The 20100-nt window shown below is 37.8% G+C and overlaps 1 protein-coding gene and 1 pseudogene across 2 annotated transcripts; both read left to right on the forward strand.

Annotated features, from left to right (window-relative positions):
- The first annotated feature begins 1526 nt into the window (after nt 1-1526).
- LOC124840716 (uncharacterized) lies at nt 1527-19130 on the forward strand. Of its 2 annotated transcripts, none has more exons than XM_088097342.1 (12): nt 1527-1728; nt 2032-2222; nt 2502-2597; nt 4220-4323; nt 15852-16030; nt 16578-16700; nt 16791-16879; nt 17508-17613; nt 17952-18049; nt 18205-18453; nt 18548-18631; nt 18724-19130. In XM_088097342.1, the coding sequence occupies exons 2-12, from the start codon at nt 2097-2099 to the stop codon at nt 18739-18741; spliced, it is 1272 nt and encodes a 423-aa protein (XP_087953468.1). In that variant the 5' UTR covers nt 1527-1728; nt 2032-2096; the 3' UTR covers nt 18742-19130. The 2 variants fall into 2 exon arrangements, with proteins under 2 accessions (XP_087953468.1, XP_047172778.1); XM_047316822.2 differs by having other exon boundaries at nt 1529-1728; nt 18755-19130.
- LOC148194406 (uncharacterized) lies at nt 5092-6949 on the forward strand (annotated as a pseudogene).
- Nucleotides 19131-20100: the final 970 nt, after the last annotated feature.

The following is a 20100-nucleotide window of genomic DNA, read 5'->3' on the forward strand; positions in this document are numbered from 1 at the left end:
GAATTTAGAACCTCAGGATCTCAATCATAACGTTGATTCCTCAATTACTAATAAATGAATAATTGCTTTAAATGTAGAACTTTTAACTCAACAAAGTATTTAAATCTATTCCTAATATTTAAACACATTTTATAGTTTGGTTGGATCTTAGACATAAGATTAATTTCCCAACTCAATTCACATCAATTATATAAAATGAACGATCAATTCATCAAGTATTAAAGCATAAACCATGTCATTAACACATGAATAACAACAATGATATATATAATACAGAAAACTAACGTATTAATGCATTCAACTTCAATGCAAGAGAGTTAGTGATATTGATGATTCTTGTTACGAGTTGTTATCCCTCTCTCATGATTATCTAAAATATTACAATGAATATAAAGAGAAATCCTAAGAAAAAGGTCTAAGAGAAGAACTCCTAACACTCTATTTTTCTAGAAAATATAGATTGACACTCAACTCGAATCTTCAGTGCTCAGCAGGGGAAGTTTCCTCCTATGCAAGACTTTCTTGTGACTTAACTTTTTGCTTTAGTGTTTTCCTTCCTAAAACCCCTTTGGGCTTAGCTCTTCCTCACGATGTTTAAGCTCTCCGGATTTAATCAATTTAGGTTTCTTTCACCGGAGGATTTCTTCCATGGCTCAGTTCCTTGCATTGAGGCTCAGCTGTGGAGACAATTTTTAATGTGCAGACAATGAAAAGCTTTGTTCTTTGAGTTGTAGTTGTTGTTTGAAGACGAAGGCCCAGAGGTGAGATAAGCTTGGAGAGGAATATTATCATTGTTGATCTTTTGTTTGTCAAAACATTTTTCTCGTGACAATAGTAAAGATTCAATCTCTTCAACCGTGTGTGAATCAATGAGAGATAGAATAGAAGTTATAAAACTGTCATATTAACCATCTAGAATGGCTTTAATACGATCATTAGTGGTAATTAATCAGAGAACCAATAGCAGCGAAGGTGTCAACAATCTTTTTGTTATCAAGAAAGATAAACCATTTTTGTGAGAAGGGGCACAGAAGCTAGGAGCTAGGCAACAAGCAATTGATCTTGTTGATCATAGTTTAGAAAATTTGGAGTGATGCTGTTAGAAATCGCATCCTTGGGAGTGAGAAATTGGAAGGGAATATCATGACCTTCCAAGAATTTGGTCAGGTTTAGACCTTTCACGGTGGCAAGAACTTGTTACCAGAGTGCATTTTCAGAGTATGAGGTGGAAAGGAAGAAGAAGAAATAACATTTTCAGAGTGAAGGCTGAAGAAGAAAAGAACGGAAGCCATGGAAGAACTTAGATCAGCTCTTGATACTATCTAAGAGGAAAGAGAGAGAAGAGGAAAAAGAAAAACATTATATTTTATTATATGAACGAAACATTTACACATAAGATATATATAGACAAATATTATATCACTAACAAATATACATAATGAATATACAAACAGTTACCCACCTAAAATTTCTATATATATATATATATATATATATATATATATATATATATATAGTCTTCTCTTCCCTTTCCTCGTCAACAATCATTGGTCATTGGGCGAATTATCCTATTCAACACTCATTGCTTTCCATCTTTCTCTCTCCTTCGTTTCCTGCGACACATTCCGTTCTCCACTTTTTCTCTCTTTCTTTCAATTCCATCTCTCGCACCTTCCTTCCACAACCTTCACCTCATCGCGTTGATAGATCACTTTCAATCATGCCAAGGTACTTCCTTTTCCTCGCTCAAGATTTTGTATTTGCGTCACAAACGTTTCCCCAACTGGATTTTCCAGGACCTGCTTTGACGAGCCATACGTTATCGGTATTACCAATAAAAACGATTTGATACGTAATTTTTTTTTTAAATTTTGTTTTTTCCGACAACTTGACAAGTTTAAGGCACCTGACTTGGTATTTTTTGTCGAAAGATTTCGAACCAAGTGGATTTGACCCTTTCTTTTTATTTTCCTTCGATGAAGAAAAAAAAATTAAATTTTGTTTGATGGGTTGAGTTTCTTCAATGAACAGAAATTGATGCTGAGATGGGTCTCTAGTAAGGGAATAGTTTGAATTGAAGAGCTTGGCGTTGGTGGATGATTGGTTGTGGGGGACTGTTTGGGGTTCTTATGAAGAGTGCTGGAACTACTGAGTTGAATGCCTTCTACCCCATTCGACCAGAATGCCAAGCTGATGTTCCCGCCCCTCGTTTTAAACCAAGGGTGAGCTTTTGCTTCTCAACCAATGCTTTCTTGGTACACTTCTTAGTGCATGGTCATTTTATTTTGATCACTAATGCACACCAATTCAATTAATTTCATTTGGAATGATTGTGCACTTGGTACCCCTTTGAATGTGATGTGTCACACATTCATACTAGCGCAAGATTGAAATGTGTGCTTCTGTTTCTTCCACGCATACCACATAGATGGTGTTTAGGAATTTTGCAAAAGGAAAAATAAAGTCTTATGATTTACACACTGCATTTTCTGTTTCCACAGGCTGGCAAAACTCTAAGTCAAAGAAGATGGCTAGCATCATTCTCTGCAGATGGTCACTTGGATATTGCAAAAGTGCTACGACGAATTCAGCGAGGGGTAATTTCTATTGTTTACTTGCACAGTGCTGTAATTTTGTTGCGGAATCTATCTATAACGATTAATGAGTAATAGCTATCTTTCTTTCAGCTTCCTGCCTCTATTTTTGTGCCTCTGTTTGTTTTTGGATTTGCAATCACTCTGAAAACACTAGTTCGATTACATGATCCTTTCCCTATAGTTTGAGACCGTATCAATAATATAAAAACTTAATTGTTATGTCAAGTGTACGCTTGAGTTCCATCCTGGGAAAAACTGAACAAGAAGATTAATATATAAAGAGAAAATACCCACAAACTTATTGTCTTGAGATTTTGGGTTTTAACTGGTATCTTACTCTCTTATTTGGGTTTGTTCATAGTTTATTGGTGTCAAATCTCCTCTATGTATCCCCTCAAAGAACCTAACATTTTGGTTAGAAATGTTACAAAAAGCATAAAACCATTAATATGCCTTAAATCTTAACTCAATAGTTTAAACATTGCAAAGAGTTAGTTTATGGCATGATGAGTCTTGTTGTAGTAGGTAGGCTAATATAATTCTCAGCACATTTGATCACGCATGCACAAACTCAATTAGTCAAAAACAAAATGAGCTTGAGACATGTGACTTGGTGAAGTCTTCAATGTTTTATACGTGTCATTCACAAGTCCCCAAGACTTAATATGCTCATCTCAACTATTGTTGAGTCAATGAAATAGTATGAGTTTTTATTTTGGACCTAGGAACTCAGAAGAAGGGAAGAGAGAGAGGGTGAGTTTTTATTTTGGACCTAGGAACTCAGAAGAAGGGAAGAGAGAGAGGGAGATACGTGTGTGTTTGTGTGTGTGTTTGTGTGTGTATTTGGAAAATTAGGGTTTTTCTGATAATCAATTAGTGAAATTTATAATTTTAGACTGTTTTAGATGAGATTTTTTAAAGTTTTAAAACTACCTTAGGCCACCAAGTTCCATAGTCAAATAAAGTATACCAAAAAAGGCTCATTTTAACTTCAAATTAATTTTTAAAAATTAGTTAATACAAAAGAAAAAGGTTTGCAAAGTCCATCATTATCATGGGAAAAAGGAACAGGGTAGAGAAGCAAATCGACAGATTTACACTGCCCCAAAGCCAACTTCTTGTGATCTCATATTTGCGACTTGCTAATTTGTTTTAAAGCTAAAGACACACACGGTGATTGGCAAGGGCTTGAAAACAGCTAAAATCAAACTACTGGATCATTTATCCTTTTGAAACACTTAGAACCTAAATGCCTAATTGCTATAGTTCTATCCCTGTTGTCATCATTCATTTATCTGGCCAAGGCATTTGTATTCTTCAAGCCCCAGACGCTCTTGCTTGAGAATAAAATTATTAGAAGTGTTGCCAAAGTATAAAATCGTTAATGTGTTTTGTACCTATGAGCATAAGTTGGTTGATGACACCCCCCTCCCTGTTCTCAAATGCCTTTGAGACACTCTCCATAAAAGATACACCATAAGATGATTATTTGTGATGACCATTTCAAGTGCTTGATATTTTTCATACAATGTACACCAACAAAGTTAAATTCAGTATCATATAATTGATCAAGTTTTATTCCTTCTGATTTGTGCCTGCACTTATTTCTATAAATTATTTAGGGTGTCCATCCTTCAATCAAAGGGGAAGTGTGGGAGTTCTTGCTAGGTTGCTATGATCCTAACAGTACACTTGAAGAACGGAATGAGCTCAAGCAACGCAGGAGGTATATTTTCCTTTAAATGTTTCTCTATAAAACCTGTCATCTTCTTCTGGATTCAGGCTTATGTTCATTAGGAATGCAATTGGTGTTGCTTCTAAGACAATTGATGTTATTGGTGCACTTTTCACTTTGTCTTGTTTTTCCTGTGAAAAGGGATCATGTTATCACTTTTGTTGTGACTAACATATTTGGAAATTAAAACAAATCAAATAAGCTGACTATACTTAGCTGTCATCCATGAATTCCTCCACACTTCAATTGCCACTGCCTGCAGTGCTTTCTTGCTGACTCCAGCTTTCAAGTATTGTTGATCAGTTTGGCACAAAAGAGAAGAAAGGCTTAGGAGCAGCCAAGGCTATGACTGTTACTGATACAGACCCAAACTTTATTGGGCTGAATGAGCCCTTGATCCAAGAAGAAAAGATCAAGAATAGATGGGGTAGAGTATATGGGAGAAAAAAGACTGGGAAGGGTGACGTGGCACACTAGAGAGGAATAGGTTGGTTAGAAGAGAGAGAAAGGGGTATGGTTGTTTTAAAAAGAATCAGGCAGTGAAGTTTTGGGGGAGGACGGTTATTTTGTTTAGTGGAAAGGGAACCATTCTTGGTTTCTCTGAGGAGCTTGGCTCTGGGCAGTGACATTCATATCTTACTAATTTTCTTGTTGTGCAGAAAATAAAAATCATCCATATTCCATTTGAGTCTTCATTTAATTTTTTTTGTTCTTTAAAAAACTTTATCATTGGTCCGACCTGCTGGATAGTTGCACACAATGCCACTGAAGAAGAACAATACTCAAGGGGAACCGGTAGCTGAGGAGAATGATGAGACAAAGGTAGGGTTCGTTGTGGGAGAAGTGACCAAACTCAAGGCAATTGTTGAGGAGCTAGTTGCGCAATTGTTGCAGAACCAAACCCATTTGGAGAATGTTCGTAAGGACGCCGCTGAGCAGATCACAATATTACGTAAGGAGGCAGCTGAGAATCAATCAAAGTTGCTCAACCTAATGTCAGAATTTACAAAGGGAAGAGAGAACGAGGACGAAGGACAGGGGTCGGTGGAACAGAAGAAAACAAATTCGGTAAAGGTTATACCGAAGGTGTTTCCAAGTATGAAACAACTTGACGGAGATGATTTGTTGGAATTTCGCCAATCGATGAAGAAAATAGAGTTGCCGTCATTCCACGGTGAAGATCCCGCAGGGTGGATTGCGAGGGCAGAGGTTTATTTTAATGTCCAAGGGACACGAGAAGCCCTTCGTGTAAACCTTGCCCATCTCTGAATGGAAGGAAGCACGATACATTATTTTCAGTCTCTGTTGAATGAATATGAGGAGTTAACATGGGAAGATTTGAAAAGAGAGATGCTGGAGAGATATGGAGGAATGGGCGAAGGAAGTGTTTATGATCAATTGGTTTCTCTGAAACAAACAGGAAGTGTGGAGGATTATATTAGAAGTTTTGAATATTTGATTACACAAGTACCGCCGAAGTTTACACGTTGCAAACCCTCTCTCTAGGGGGAGCATGATGAATGTGGCTCGTGCAACTAATGTGGAGATGTCAGGGAGAAACAAAATGTGGCAGGGAAGAGGTGAGCCACGTAGTGATGGTAAAACCCAATTGAGAAACCGACTTGTCTTTAGTGTGTTGGGTAAAACTGGCCCAAAACAGAATGGGGGCAATTGGGGAGGAATTGGACCAGGCCCAAGTGAAAAAAAAGATTGGGGTGGGCAAAGTAGAACTAGACCTAAAGATAGAGGAGCCAATCATCTCACCTATCAGGATCTCTTGGACAGAAAACAAAAAGGTTTGTGTTATAAATGTCGTGGGTTATTTGGACCCCTCCATCGATGCCCGGGGAAACAGCTTCGGGTCATCATGATTGACGAGGAAATCCAAGTCGAATGCGACAAGAGAGAAGAGGAAAGCGACAACAATGAAGAGGAATACGAGGTTGTAGCTTTGTGCACGACATTAAATATCTGTACTATTGAGAGCGACAATGATGATCAACCGAAAACAATGAAGTTGCGTGGAATGATTGGAGAGATTCCTATGTTGTTTTTGATAGATAGTGGTGCTACCCACAATTTTATTTCTAGGAGACTTGTTGAAGCGTTGGGTTGGAAGTGGGAAAGGACAAAACAAATGAAGATTTTAATGGGAGATGGACACAAATTAAAAACTCAAGGTGTTTGTAGAGGTATAAAGGTAAGGTTTGATGAGGGAGAATTTGAAATCGATGCATTTCTCTTTGACTTGGAGGATATGGATATAATATTAGGAATGTCGTGGTTAACGACGTTGGGAGAAACCACAGTGGATTGGAAAAAACAGATTATGAAAGTACAAACTAATCAAGGTGAAAGGTTGCTTAGAGGGGTTCCTCATGGGAATTCCTTGGTAATGTCAGTTTGTGGTTTATTGGAAGATCAAGGAAAAACGGAGAATGATGGGATGAGCTCGGAGCAGAGGAGCGTCCTGGACAATATGTTGCAGCAATTTAGTGAGGTGTTTGAGGAACCAAAAGGGCTGCCACCTGTACGCATGAAGGAGCACAGGATCAATATTAAACCAGGACAAGAACCTATTAATGTGAGACCCTATCGTTATGCTTACCATCAGTAGAATGAAATTGGGAAACAAGTGTGAGAATTGATAGAGGTGGGCTATGTGCGGCACAACCAGAGTGCTTATTCCAGTCCCGTAATTTTGGTGAAAAAGAAAAACAACAAGTGACGTATGTGTGTTGATTATAGAGCATTGAATAAAGCCATTATCCCTGATAAATTTCCCATACCGGTTATCGAGGAATTGTTGGATGAGTTCCATGGTGCCAGGTTTTTCTCTAAACTCGATCTTCGTTCGGGTTATCATCAAGTTAGGAAGAAGGAGGAAGATATACCAAAAACTGCATTCAGAACACATGAGGGTCATTACGAATACCTGGTGATGCCCTTGGGATTAATGAATGCACCTTCAACCTTTCAAGCACTCATGAATGAAGTCTTTCGTACGTTGTTACGGCAAGGAGTACTGGTGTTTTTTGATGACATTCTCGTATACAGTAGTAGCTGGGAAGAACATTTGCAATTACTGGAAAGGGTGTTGGAAGTGTTGAGAACTAACCAGTTATTTGCAAACAAGGAAAAATGCATGTTTGGGCAGGAAAGTGTTGAATATCTGGGGCACATTATCTCAATACAAGGAGTTGCGGTTGACCCGGCCAAGATTAACAGCGTCATGGAGTGGCCTGTCCCTAAGAATGTGAAGGGAGTTCGTGATTTTCTGGGTCTTATAGGCTATTACCGTAAATTCATTAAGGATTATGGTAAGGTAGCCAAAGCCCTAACAGAGTTAACTAAAAAAGATGGTTTTGGTTGGAATGAGAAGGCTCAAGAAGCCTTTGAAGAACTTAAACGAAGGATTACCACCGCACCGGTATTATAGCAAGGCTTTGAGTCCTTGTAATTTGACAAAATCGGCCTACGAGAGAGAACTGATGGCGGTAGCATTGGCAATACAGCATTGGAGACCTTATATTTTGGGTAAAAAATTTACTGTTTTCTCAAATCAAAAGAGTTTGAAACAATTAATGCAGCAACGTATAACTACTGGGGCACAGCAAAACTGGTTGGCAAAGTTGTTAGGCTATAATTTTGAGATTGTTTACAAGCCTGGTAAAGAGAATCAGGGGGCCGATGCTTTGTCTCGTAGCAGAGAAGAAATGGAAATAAATAGTATGGTGTATTTTCCAATCTGGTTAGATTGGCAAGAACTCAATGCCGAAGTGCATGCTAATGATAAATTAAAGAAGATAATTGAAGAGGTGAAGGCAGGACAGGGTGGGCACGCTCATGCGGGTTACGAATACAAGCAGGGAGTATTATACTATAAAAATCGCCTTCTTGTTCCGGAAAAATCAGATTGGATTCCTAAGTTCTTGGAAGAATTTCATGCTACTCCCTAAGGTGGTCATTCAGGTTTCTATCATACATATAGGAGATTAGCAGCCAACTTGTATTGGAAAGGCATGAAAAAGGATGTCCAACAGTTTGTCCAAGCTTGTGACACATGTCAGAGGCAAAAATACATCACAACAGCTCCTGGTGGTTTACTACAACCACTACCAATTCTGAAAAGGATTTGGGAGGATCTAAGTATTGACTTCATTACGGGACTGCCAAGATCTAGAGGGTTCGAAGCCATATTGGTGGTTGTTGATCGTTTAACAAAATACTGTCATTTTGTGGCCCTTAAACATCCTTATACTGCAAAGGTTCTGGCTGAAATATTTGTTAAGGAGGTAGTGAGGCTTCATGGGATTCCCAATTCTGTGGTGAGTGATAGGGATCCAGTATTCAAGAGTTTGTTTTGGAAAGAGTTCTTTAAGATGCAAGGCACCAAATTACAAATGAGCACAGCTTATCATCCGCAATCGGATGGACAAACTGAGGTAACAAACAGGTGTTTGGAGACTTATCTAAGGTGTTTTATCACTGACCAACCCAAAACGTGGGTGCTTTGGATGCCTTGGGCAGAGTTTTGGTTCAACACCACTTATCATGGATCTACAGGAATGACTTCTTTTGAAGCTGTCTATGGGAGACCACCCCCCAAGATTGTGCAAGTGGTGCAAGGAGAAGTAGAGAGTTGAAGCTGTCCAGAAAGATCTTTTAGAGAGGGATGAGGTGTTAAGGCAACTAAAATCCCATTTGCTCCGTGCCCAGGACAGGATGAGAACTCAAGCCAATAAGCATCGAAAGGAAAGACACTTTGTTGTGGGTGATCTTGTGTTTTTAAAATTGAAACTGAATAGGCAGCAGTCTGTCATGAACAGAGTCAACCCAAAATTAAGTGCTAGATATTATGGCCCTTTTGAGATTGTGGAGAAAATTGGGGAAGTGGCATATCGACTGAAATTGCCACCAAATTCAAAGATTCATCCTATTTTTCATGTATCATTATTAAAAAGAGCTGTGGGTAAGTATAAGGTTGAGGAGCATATTCCTACTGGGTTGGAGGATGACAGAGCGGAATTATTAGTTCCCGAGGGGATCTTGGCGACTCGGAACATCACACAGAGGGGTGAAAATAAGAAGCAAGTTGTTGGTGCATTGGAAGGGACAAAATGTTGATGAAACTACTTGGGAAGATGAAGTGATAATTCGAAGCCAATTTCCAGAATTTAGCCTTGAGGACAAGGCTCTATTTCAAGAAAGGGGTATTGATACAGACCCAAACTTTATTGGGCTGAATGAGCCCTTGATCCAAGAAGAAAAGATCAAGAATAGATGGGGTAGAGTATATGAGAGAAAAAAGACTAGGAAGGGTGACGTGGCACACTAGGGAGGAATAGGTTGGTTAGAAGAGAGAGAAAGGGGTGTGATTGTTTTAAAAAGAATCAGGCAGTGAAGTTTTGGGAGAGGACGGTTATTTGGTTTAGTGGAAAGGGAACCATTCTTGGTTTCTCTAAGGAGCTTGGCTCTGGGCAGTGAGATATTCATATCTTACTGATTTTCTTGTTCTGCAGAAAATAAAAATCATCCATATTCCATTTGAGTCTTCATTTAATGTTTTGTTCTTTAGAAAACCTTATCAGTTACTCTCAGTTGTGACCCGACCCAATAACAGCACCACTAGCAACATACTATTCCTTGCAGCGATGTCTCTGTGTGTGTGCTGTGTCTCCGTGTCTTGTTTTTTTCTCCATTTTCACATGTTTGTGACATGTCCGAAGCTGTGCTATATAGACTACCTGCTTCCTATCATTTGTTTTCATTTATAACCACTATTACTGCTACTGTTACTGTGGGAAATCAAATAGTATTTTAGGAAAGAATAAATTAGGAAATTTGTGTATTTCATAACAAGTATATATTTTATTGTAATCAGTACAGATTTGAATAAATAGGGACAATCCCATAAATCAAGGGATTCTAGAATAGAATATAGTTATTATATTTCCTAAAATAGCTTAGGTCTCCCGTATATATCTTGTATGATCTCTTTGTAATAAACATATCAATTTCCATTTAACCTAATTTCCAGATGGTATCAGAGCCATGGTTAGTGCCTATCCTAGCGAGTTCTAAGTGGACATTCTATTCTTCTATTCCACCCGCTATCGGGCCGTTATCGGACCACCCAATTTCTACTATCACGCACGAGATGTCTATACCTCGACGTGAAGGGGGTGTGTTGGAAGTCCCACATCGACTAGAGATAAGGCCAAATTATAATATATAAGTGAGGTGCAAACCTCACCCTACAAGCCGGTTTTGTGGGGTTGAGTTAGGCTTAAAACCCACTTTCTAATATGGTATCAGGAAGCTCTGTCTGCGCATTGTAAACCCTAAGACGGCAGCCTGCATTGCTGCTGCATTTTTCTTAACCCTAAGACGGCAGCCTGCATTGCTGCTGCATCTCTCATAACCCTAAGACGGCAGCCTGCATTGCTGCTGCATCTTTTCCTATATTCATTACATTTTTTTTCCCTTGCTATTGCAACCTTCTCTATCGCTCAATCTTCTGTTGCTGCTGTCTTCTCTGTGCCTTAATTGCACAGCCTTTCCTTTTTTCCGCTCAGCCATCTTCTTGCTATGATGTCAAGGGAAGCGGAAGTTGTGAACCCAACCCCAGAAACAGGGAATTCCCATTCCCAGCTTCCTGGAGAACTGCAGAATATCCATTCTGCATATCGACTCAATGGAAGAAATTATTTGAAGTGGGCCCAACTTGTTCGTACAGTGCTGAAGGGAAAGGGGAAGTTGAGTCACCTGATGGAGTCTGGACCCAAACAGGAGGATCCCAAGTTTACTACATGGGATGAGGAAGATTCAATGATCATGGCGTGGCTGTGGAATTCAATGATTCCAGAAATCAGCGACACATGCATGTTCCTTAATTCGGCAAAAGAGATTTGGGATGCTGTAGAGCAAACCTACTCTAAAGCCAAAGATGCTGCTCAAGTATATGACGTAAAGGTGAAAACTTTGGCAGCAAAACAAGGGAACAAGACTGTTACAGAATATGCCAATCAGTTGAAATCATTATGGATGGAGCTAGACCATTATAGAGTCATAAAAGCCAAATGTACTGAAGATTCAGCACTTCTCAAGGAATATATCGAACAAGACAGAGTTTATGATTTCCTTGTTGGTTTGAATCCTGAATTTGATCAAGTTAGGATTCAAATATTGGGGAAGCAAAAGGTACCATGCTTCAATGAAGTGGTGGCTATTGTGAGAAGTGAAGAAAGCAGAAGGGGTCTCATGTTGGAGAGTCCAGCAGTAGTAGAGAACTCAGCAATGGTGGCTGACCATAAAGGAGAACAGACGTTGGCCATGGTAGCCGAACAGAAGAAAGGAGGATCAGCAAATGTGGAGAAAAAAGGTGATGGTCTCTGGTGTACCTACTGCAATAAGCCTCGTCATACCCGAGAGAAGTGCTGGAAGTTGCATGGGAAGCCTTTAAATCGAGATCGAGAAGGGGGACACAGAGGAGGCCCCTCAAGGAAAGGAGGACAAGTTTATGTTGCTGCTGGAACAAATGAAGGAAATAATCCAGAAGCTGCTGCCCATCTTAATCAAGAGGAGATAGAAAGGGTGAGAACCTTTCTTAGTAAGCTGGAAAAACCTACAGGTGTGTGTTCTTTGGCATATTCAGGTAAGTTTCCACTTTCTTTTGGATTAAATGTCTCAGATACACCCTTTAACAATTACTGGATATTGGACTCTGGAGCCACAGACCACATGACACCATTAGCCAAATACTTCTCCACATATTCCCCATGTCCCAGCAACAAGAAAATTGCCACAGCAGATGGAACCCTTATAACTGCAGCTGGTCAAGGAAATATCCAAATCAATTCTTTAATAACCTTAAAAGATGTTCTCCATGTCCCAAAGCTGTCCACCAACCTAGTCTCTATACGAAAACTTATAAAGGATTTGTCATGTAAGGTTGTTTTTTACAACGATCATTGTGTATTTCAGGACAAGGATTCGGGGAGGATGATTGGACATGCTAGAGAATGGAATGGCCTTTATTATCTTGAAGATCCAAATCTGTCCAACAAAAACAGAATCTCTCATTCCTTCATATCTGAATCTTTGATGACCAACAGAGAAAAAATCATGCTTTATCATTGTCGGTTGGGACATCCCTCCTTTGGAGTGATCAAAATTATGTTTCCCTCTCTGTTTACAAAGTTAGATGTTGAGAGTCTTCATTGTGAGGTGTGTGAACTTGCTAAGCACAAGCGTGTATCTTTTCCAATAAGTAATAAAATTAGCAATTTCCCCTTTTATCTTGTTCATACTGATGTATGGGGACCTTCTAATGTTTCAAATGTGTCTGGTGCTCGATGGTTTGTCACCTTTATAGATGATTGTACAAGGGTCACTTGGGTTTTCCTACTTAAACAAAAATCAGAAGTCAGTTCTGTCTTCCTAAACTTCCACTCCCTGATAAAAGGTCAGTTTGGTGTTAATATTAAGAGGCTTAGGTCAGATAATGCCAAAGATTACTTCAATCATGTCCTTAATTCTTTTTGTCAAAAAGAAGGTATAATTCATGAGTCCTCTTGTGTCAAAACACCACAGCAGAATGGGGTCGCAGAAAGAAAAAATGGGCATCTATTAAATCAGACTCGGGCATTGTTGTTCCAACATAGTGTTCCAAAAAATCTCTGGGGGGAAGCTGTTCTTACAGCAACACACCTTATCAATAGACTACCCTCTAGAGTCTTAGGATCAAAAAGCCCTATGGAAGCTTTGTCGTCTTTCTATCCAAACCTATCCACTACAAATAATCTTAAACCAAGAGTTTTTGGGTGCATCTCATATGTCCATATTCATAATACAGACAGGGGGAAACTTGATCCTAGAGCCTTAAAGTGTGTCTTTGTTGGTTACTCACTCACTCAGAAAGGGTATAAATGCTACCACCCCCCATCCAAAAAATTCTTTGTGTCTAGGGATGTTACCTTCAATGAACAAGAGGGCTATTTCCATCAACCTTATCTTCCGGGGGAGAGTTTCAGGGAAGATAAGGAAAGTAGTAATTCTGGTTTTCCCATTCTTCCAGACCTGATATTTGAACCTAAACTAGATCAAATTGAAGCTGTACCAAGTGAAATTAATTGTGAAGCTGATCAAGGAGATGTTGAAGCTGGAAAATTTGGTAAGAAGCTGGTATACTCAAGAAAGACTAAGGCCATTCCAGGATCAAGCAATGTTCAAGAATCCAACTCAAATCCACAAAAAGAGGTAACAATTTTTTCTCCAGCTGTGCAGGCTGAAATTGAAACCCAAAATGATCTTGAAATTGAAACCCAAAATGATCTTGACCTCCCAATTGCCATTAGAAAAGGGCCAAGAAAATGCACCAAACAGCCAATCTACCCTCTCTCAAATTACCTGTCCTTTGAAAATTTCTCTCCTACCCATAAAGCCTTCCTAGTAAACCTAAACACTACACTCCTACCTAATACCCTATCTGAGGCATTGTCTGACAGAAAATGGAGGCAAGCCATGGATGTAGAGATGGAGGCGTTAGAGAAGAACAACACCTGGGAGTTAGTCACCTTACCAATAGGAAAGAGGCCAGTTGGATGTAAGTGGGTTTATACAGTGAAATACAAGGCTGATGGATCAATTGAGAGATATAAGGCAAGACTAGTTGCCAAAGGGTTCACCCAAACCTATGGAGTTGATTATTTGGAGACCTTTGCTCCGGTTGCCAAAATGAACACAGTTAGGGTGATATTGTCTCTTGCTGCCAATTATGGCTGGAACTTGGAACAATTTGATGTTAAGAATGCTTTCCTACATGGAGACCTTGAAGAAGAAATTTATATGGAGATACCTCCGGGATACGGTAGAGACGTTGTAACCAACACTGTTTGCAAGCTGAAAAAGGCATTATATGGGCTAAAACAGTCCCCCCGTGCATGGTTTGGCAGGTTTACTAAAGTTATGACAGGTCTAGGTTACAAACAAAGTCAAGGGGACCATACTTTGTTCTTTAAACATTCCAAGTCAGGGGGAGTAACAATATTATTGGTGTATGTGGATGACATAATATTAACTGGAGATGATAAAGAAGAGCAGCGATTGTTGAGCCAATGCTTGGGCAAGGAATTTGAGATCAAGACCTTGGGAAAACTAAAATATTTTTTGGGAATTGAAGTTGCCCACTCCAAGAATGGGATATTTATATCCCAGCAGAAGTATATCACTGATTTGCTCAAGGAAACTGGCAAGGCAGCGTGCAAACCTGCTAGTACCCCATTAGAACCAAACATAAAGCTTGGAAATGCAGAAGAAGACGTTGCTGTTGAAAAAGAGATGTACCAGCGATTAGTGGGCAGACTTATATATTTGTCTCATACCAGGCCAGATATTGCCTATGCAGTGAGTTTAATTAGCCAATTTATGCATAGCCCAAAGGAGACCCATTTACAAGCTGCCCACAGAATTTTACAGTACCTTAAAGGAACTCCAGGAAGAGGGATTCTATTCAAAAGGAATGGTAATGTGAAGCTTGAAGCCTATACTGATGCTGATTATGCAGGGTCAATTGTGGATAGGAGGTCAACTACAGGTTATTGCACCTTTCTTGGAGGAAATCTTGTGACTTGGAGAAGTAAAAAGCAGGGTGTAGTGGCTCGGTCCAGTGCTGAAGCGGAATTCCGAGCCATGGCACAAGGTATATGTGAGTTGCTATGGCTTAAAATCATCTTAGAAGACTTGAGGATAAAATGGGAAGAACCTATGAAGCTCTATTGTGATAATAAGTCAGCAATCAGCATAGCCCACAATCCAGTGCAGCATGATAGAACAAAGCATATTGAAGTGGACAGACACTTCATCAAAGAAAAGCTTGATAGTGGCTTGATATGCACTCCATATGTGTCCTCTCAAGATCAAATTGCAGACATTCTTACCAAGGGGCTGGGCTGCCACAATTTTGAGAAGATTGTATCCAAGCTGGGAATGGAAAACATCTATTCACCAGCTTGAGGGGGAGTGTGGGAAATCAAATAGTATTTTAGGAAAGAATAAATTAGGAAATTTGTGTATTTCATAACAAGTATATATTTTATTGTAATCAGTACAGATTTGAATAAATAGGGACAATCCCATAAATCAAGGGATTCTAGAATAGAATATAGTTATTATATTTCCTAAAATAGCTTAGGTCTCCCGTATATATCTTGTATGATCTCTTTGTAATAAACATATCAATTTCCATTTAACCTAATTTCCAGAGTTACCATTGCAGTTGCGGCACTTAGCCAAATCTTCATACTTTATTATTCTAATCAAAATTGTGAGACCAAAATTGTTATCTCTTGGATGCCATGCTTCCTATTAATCCTTGGCCTTGGTGCCTCGTAATGTACGAACAATAAGATTAGTTTTGTTTGCTTTATCTTCCAAATAATCTAGACTCGAGACTGGGTGACTTCTTTGCATTGATTGAAAATAAACAGAATGACATGTTTTGTAAATTTATTACTCAGGGGGCAGTATGATATGTGGAAAGCTGAATGTCAAAGGATGGTCCCAGTCATTGGTTCTGGAAAATTTATTACTACACCCCTCATTGATGATGATGGTCAGATAATAGATCCTTCTTTGGTAACTGTCCAGACTTCAGACAAGAAAGTTTTGCAGTGGTTGCAGTTATTACATCAGATCGGTACGTAACTGCTTCTGCAAATACTTTTTCCATTCTATTCGGTTTTAGTTTTGTTCAAAAGTTTTGCTTCTTGGACTTCATCTACCTGAAAAGCTAGTGTCATAAATTTGCGGATTCATAAAAGTTGGAACTCTTTATGTACTCAGGTTGTCTCATAGATCAATGAAAGAAGCTTGGGTTGTGTTCTTTTTGTGGGTGTAATAAGGCCACAATTTTATCAGTACTTTTCACACAATTTGTTAGCAAGTAAATTTTCAATGCTAATAAGACAAATATCCTGAACATATAGTTTATACTTTCATAAATACAGCTAATTAACAAAAATTGGAAGTCATTAAAATGGAAAAGCGACCTGAAAATTTTGGATACCATTTAAGGCAGAATATGTGCCTTGGGCTTGTGATGTCAATGGCATCTGTTCCATGGTGTTCACAGAACAAGGTCATATGCTGTTAATTTTGCTTAAAAATTGTCTGCTTGTGTTTATTTATAATTAATTTGTTCTAACAAGCAGCCATGGTAGCAATTGATTAGTTTTGCAATGTAGGCCTGGATGTTGTTCGAACAGATCGGGCCCTTGTCTTTTATGAAAGTGAAGTTAATCAAGCAAAACTTTGGGATGTGCTATCAGTTTATGCTTGGTTGGACAATGATATTGGTTATGTACAAGGTGAATTGTTATAGTTCTCAATTTGTAGATATTGAACTGAAATGGCTTTGAGAAGTCTCAGACGTTCTCAAAGGGTTATTTTCTTTGCAGGAATGAATGATATTTGCTCACCTATAATTATTCTTATTGAGAATGAAGCAGATTGCTACTGGTGCTTTGACCGTGCAATGCGAAGGATGGTAAGACAGACATAATACTTCAAACAAATTGCCTAAAAGTGCTAATTATATGTATTTCTTGGTTGGATAATCGATAATGGGCAACCACAATCTAGTGAATACATGCCTAATTGTCCATCGGACTGATTCTTTTCATGCTTTGATTTTTTGTACATTTTTGTGCATGTACTCAGGGATGCTATTCTCACAACTTATTTGGTACTTTTTGTTAAAGTTGGTGAGTTGAGACTAGAAAAGGATGGAATTTCTCTAACTTCGTTCCTGTTCTATTCAGTTCACATACATGATTTCGATATTTCCTGAATTTTTTGTTGCACAAAGAGGTGTATGTTAAGTCCTGGAACACAGACTCACTACTGTTGGGATGGGAACTGATTCCTTAAGAAAAAGTAGTGGCTTATTCATTATTTTATTAGTGTTTGTACCCAGTCCTTTCTCAAATGTGGAAAATCAATTGACTATACTGCAGTTGAACATATTACTGTAGCTAGTTCAAATAAAGAAGTGTTTCTGATTCACTTGGATAATATTTAGTATAGTCTATCTCTTGCTGTCAATTTTGTTTTCGTGTGCTTTCAATTTGTATTTTTCACTTGCAATTACATTCTTGCTATTGTTTTCATATTAGAGAGAGAACTTCAGGTGCAGTGCAAGTTCAATGGGGGTCCAATCTCAGTTAGCTACACTCTCACAGATAATAAAAACAGTTGACCCTAAGCTTCATCATCACCTTGGTACGTAAAACTTCTCTAGGAAGCTTCTAACGTGCTGAGTTATAGTTTCATATCTCAGATTCTTTTATCTTCATATTTGAACCAGATTCAGCGTCAAATGCATCCAAGATGGTATACGTTTGTTGAAATATTTTTTTCTTTGACAATGATTCCGAGATTGCATAAGAACAGAAAACTGTAGAGTTACCTGTCTGATTTTTATTAAAATTCATTGTCAATGGAGTTAAGGGGACGACTAATGAAGGGAGACATTGCATGATGAAGCATTCTTCTATATATCGATGTGAAAGAACCAAGAATTTTGTTTTTTCATTTCAACTTCATCTTTTATTTTTCAGAGGATTTAGATGGAGGAGAGTATCTCTTTGCATTTCGGATGCTTATGGTTCTTTTCCGAAGAGAATTTTCTTTTGCAGATACTTTATACCTTTGGGAGGTAAGGATGGTTTCAACAACAATATAACTTTTCTCAAGAAATGCACTTTTAAAAGTTGAGAGCTACCATTTTTCTGGTTCCTCAGCATTTCTTGATGAGATAGAGTACTTCACATTCATAGCTCATTGTTGAGACATAATATAGATTGTTTCCAGTTGATGTGGGGCATGGAATACAACCCAAATATCTTCATAAATTATGAGGATCCAGATTCTAAAACAAGAGGTCCCTCACCAGCAAATGACAAAGTTTTGAAGCAATACGGAAAATTTGAGAGAAAAAATGTGAAGACTGGCTATACAGAGGAACATAGTGCACTGGCTGTATTTCTTGTTGCAAGTGTTCTTGAGATCAAGAATCGGCGGATTTTGAATGAAGCCAAGGGTGTTGATGACGTTGTCAAGGTTCTTCTCTCTGATTCCATCTCCCTTTATGGATTCATACATAATGTTGTTGCATATGTTTCTGCATCTATCTCACATGAAACTATCTCTTCAGATCTTGGGTGACATCACCTCAAATCTTGATGCTAAAAAGGCATGCACTGAAGCACTGAAAATTCAGAAAAAATACCTGAGCAAGGCAAGTTCCATTCTTTGTCTTTGTTTAGAAAAATCAGCTCTTATGGCCCATAATGTTATTTAAATCATTTTATTGTTTTTCTTCCAACAAAGATGTGTGAAGGTTGGTAGTTTTTCCATGCAGACCAAGAAGTGATGACAGAGATAAGAATATAGATCTCCTGCAACTATATGATGGCTTCTGAGGTTTCACTTGCTCTTCACAGACCATTGTTTTCTTTCTTTCATTTTTTCCTTCTCTTTGAAAAATACTTCTATGACGATGTTGCAAGGTCTAGAGAACAAGAAAACCTCAACTTTAGATACAAAATTCATTTATTTGGTTTATTTTGTTGAAATGAAGTTTGAACTTAGGATATGATGTAAATTATTTAAATTCTCTACAACTAGGTCGATTTTAGTGAGTTGTATATTATAATTTTGATTTTGTTAAATATTTCTAAAGTGTAATTTACTAATATATTTAAAAAAAATAAAGGGAAGTATATTTATAGTTTTAATGTGTCTGAAATATGGAAATGCTTGTTTTTTCGGAGGACACGAAATCTATTCATTTGGTTGTTGGGAGTCTTTCATGTTTCATTATATGTCAAATCAGAGCTGGCAAATATGTAAAGTATATATTCTTTAAAAATAACTGGAAGTTTATTAATAATTTTGATGTGTATGGAATATTGACAATTTATTTTTGGAGGAGAGGGTATTTTCAAAACTTGACTAGGAAATCTTGAATATTAACACAAAGCTAAGCTAAGCTGAAAACCATTCATTTTTTTAAATGAAAAAGAAAAAAACCAATTTTATTGTAAATTTTTCCTCATCATACAAACCTTTTTTCAAAATGATCTTTAGGATTGAGATGTTCTGCAGTTGTGCATTCAAAGCTCTAACCGTCGAAAAGATTTGTTTTAGTATTAAATATAAACATGAATTTTTCTTTTGAAAATTAATGATGGTTAAATTGAAAGCTAAAAATCCTCGTGCGGTTCAATTATGTACGCAAAAGTATAGAAGATTCCATAACTTTATTGTTAGGGATGACAAATGATTATATTGTTGAAAAAAGAATTCTTCTATCATTCTGGCTAGGGATGGTAGGGGCCGGGTAGGGATAGCAGATATTCGGTACTTGTTTAAAAGAATTTGGTTATCTGTGAAAAGAATAGATGTACTTTTTATACAACATCCACGGATATTGAAAATATTTTCATTCCTTTAATTTTTTAAATCAAATATTTAAAGAACTTTATTTGCAGATTTTATAAGAACTTTATTTGTTGAAGAGTGATAATTTAGCTTGGAAGGTTTTTGTATTTAGAAATAAAAACACAATTGCAAGTTTTGTAAGATAAGTGTTTAGGCAAAAGAAGAGATAAATGCATAGATATTTTATATTAGTTTACTTTAATTGAACTACATCTAGTTTCTTCCACAAAGGGTTTCACTATAATCTTCAACAAGATTACAACT

The sequence above is a fragment of the Vigna umbellata genome, chromosome 8, assembly GCF_029865625.1.
Source record: "Vigna umbellata cultivar VRB3 chromosome 8, Vumbellata_1.0, whole genome shotgun sequence".
Taxonomy (NCBI): Eukaryota; Viridiplantae; Streptophyta; class Magnoliopsida; order Fabales; family Fabaceae; genus Vigna; species Vigna umbellata.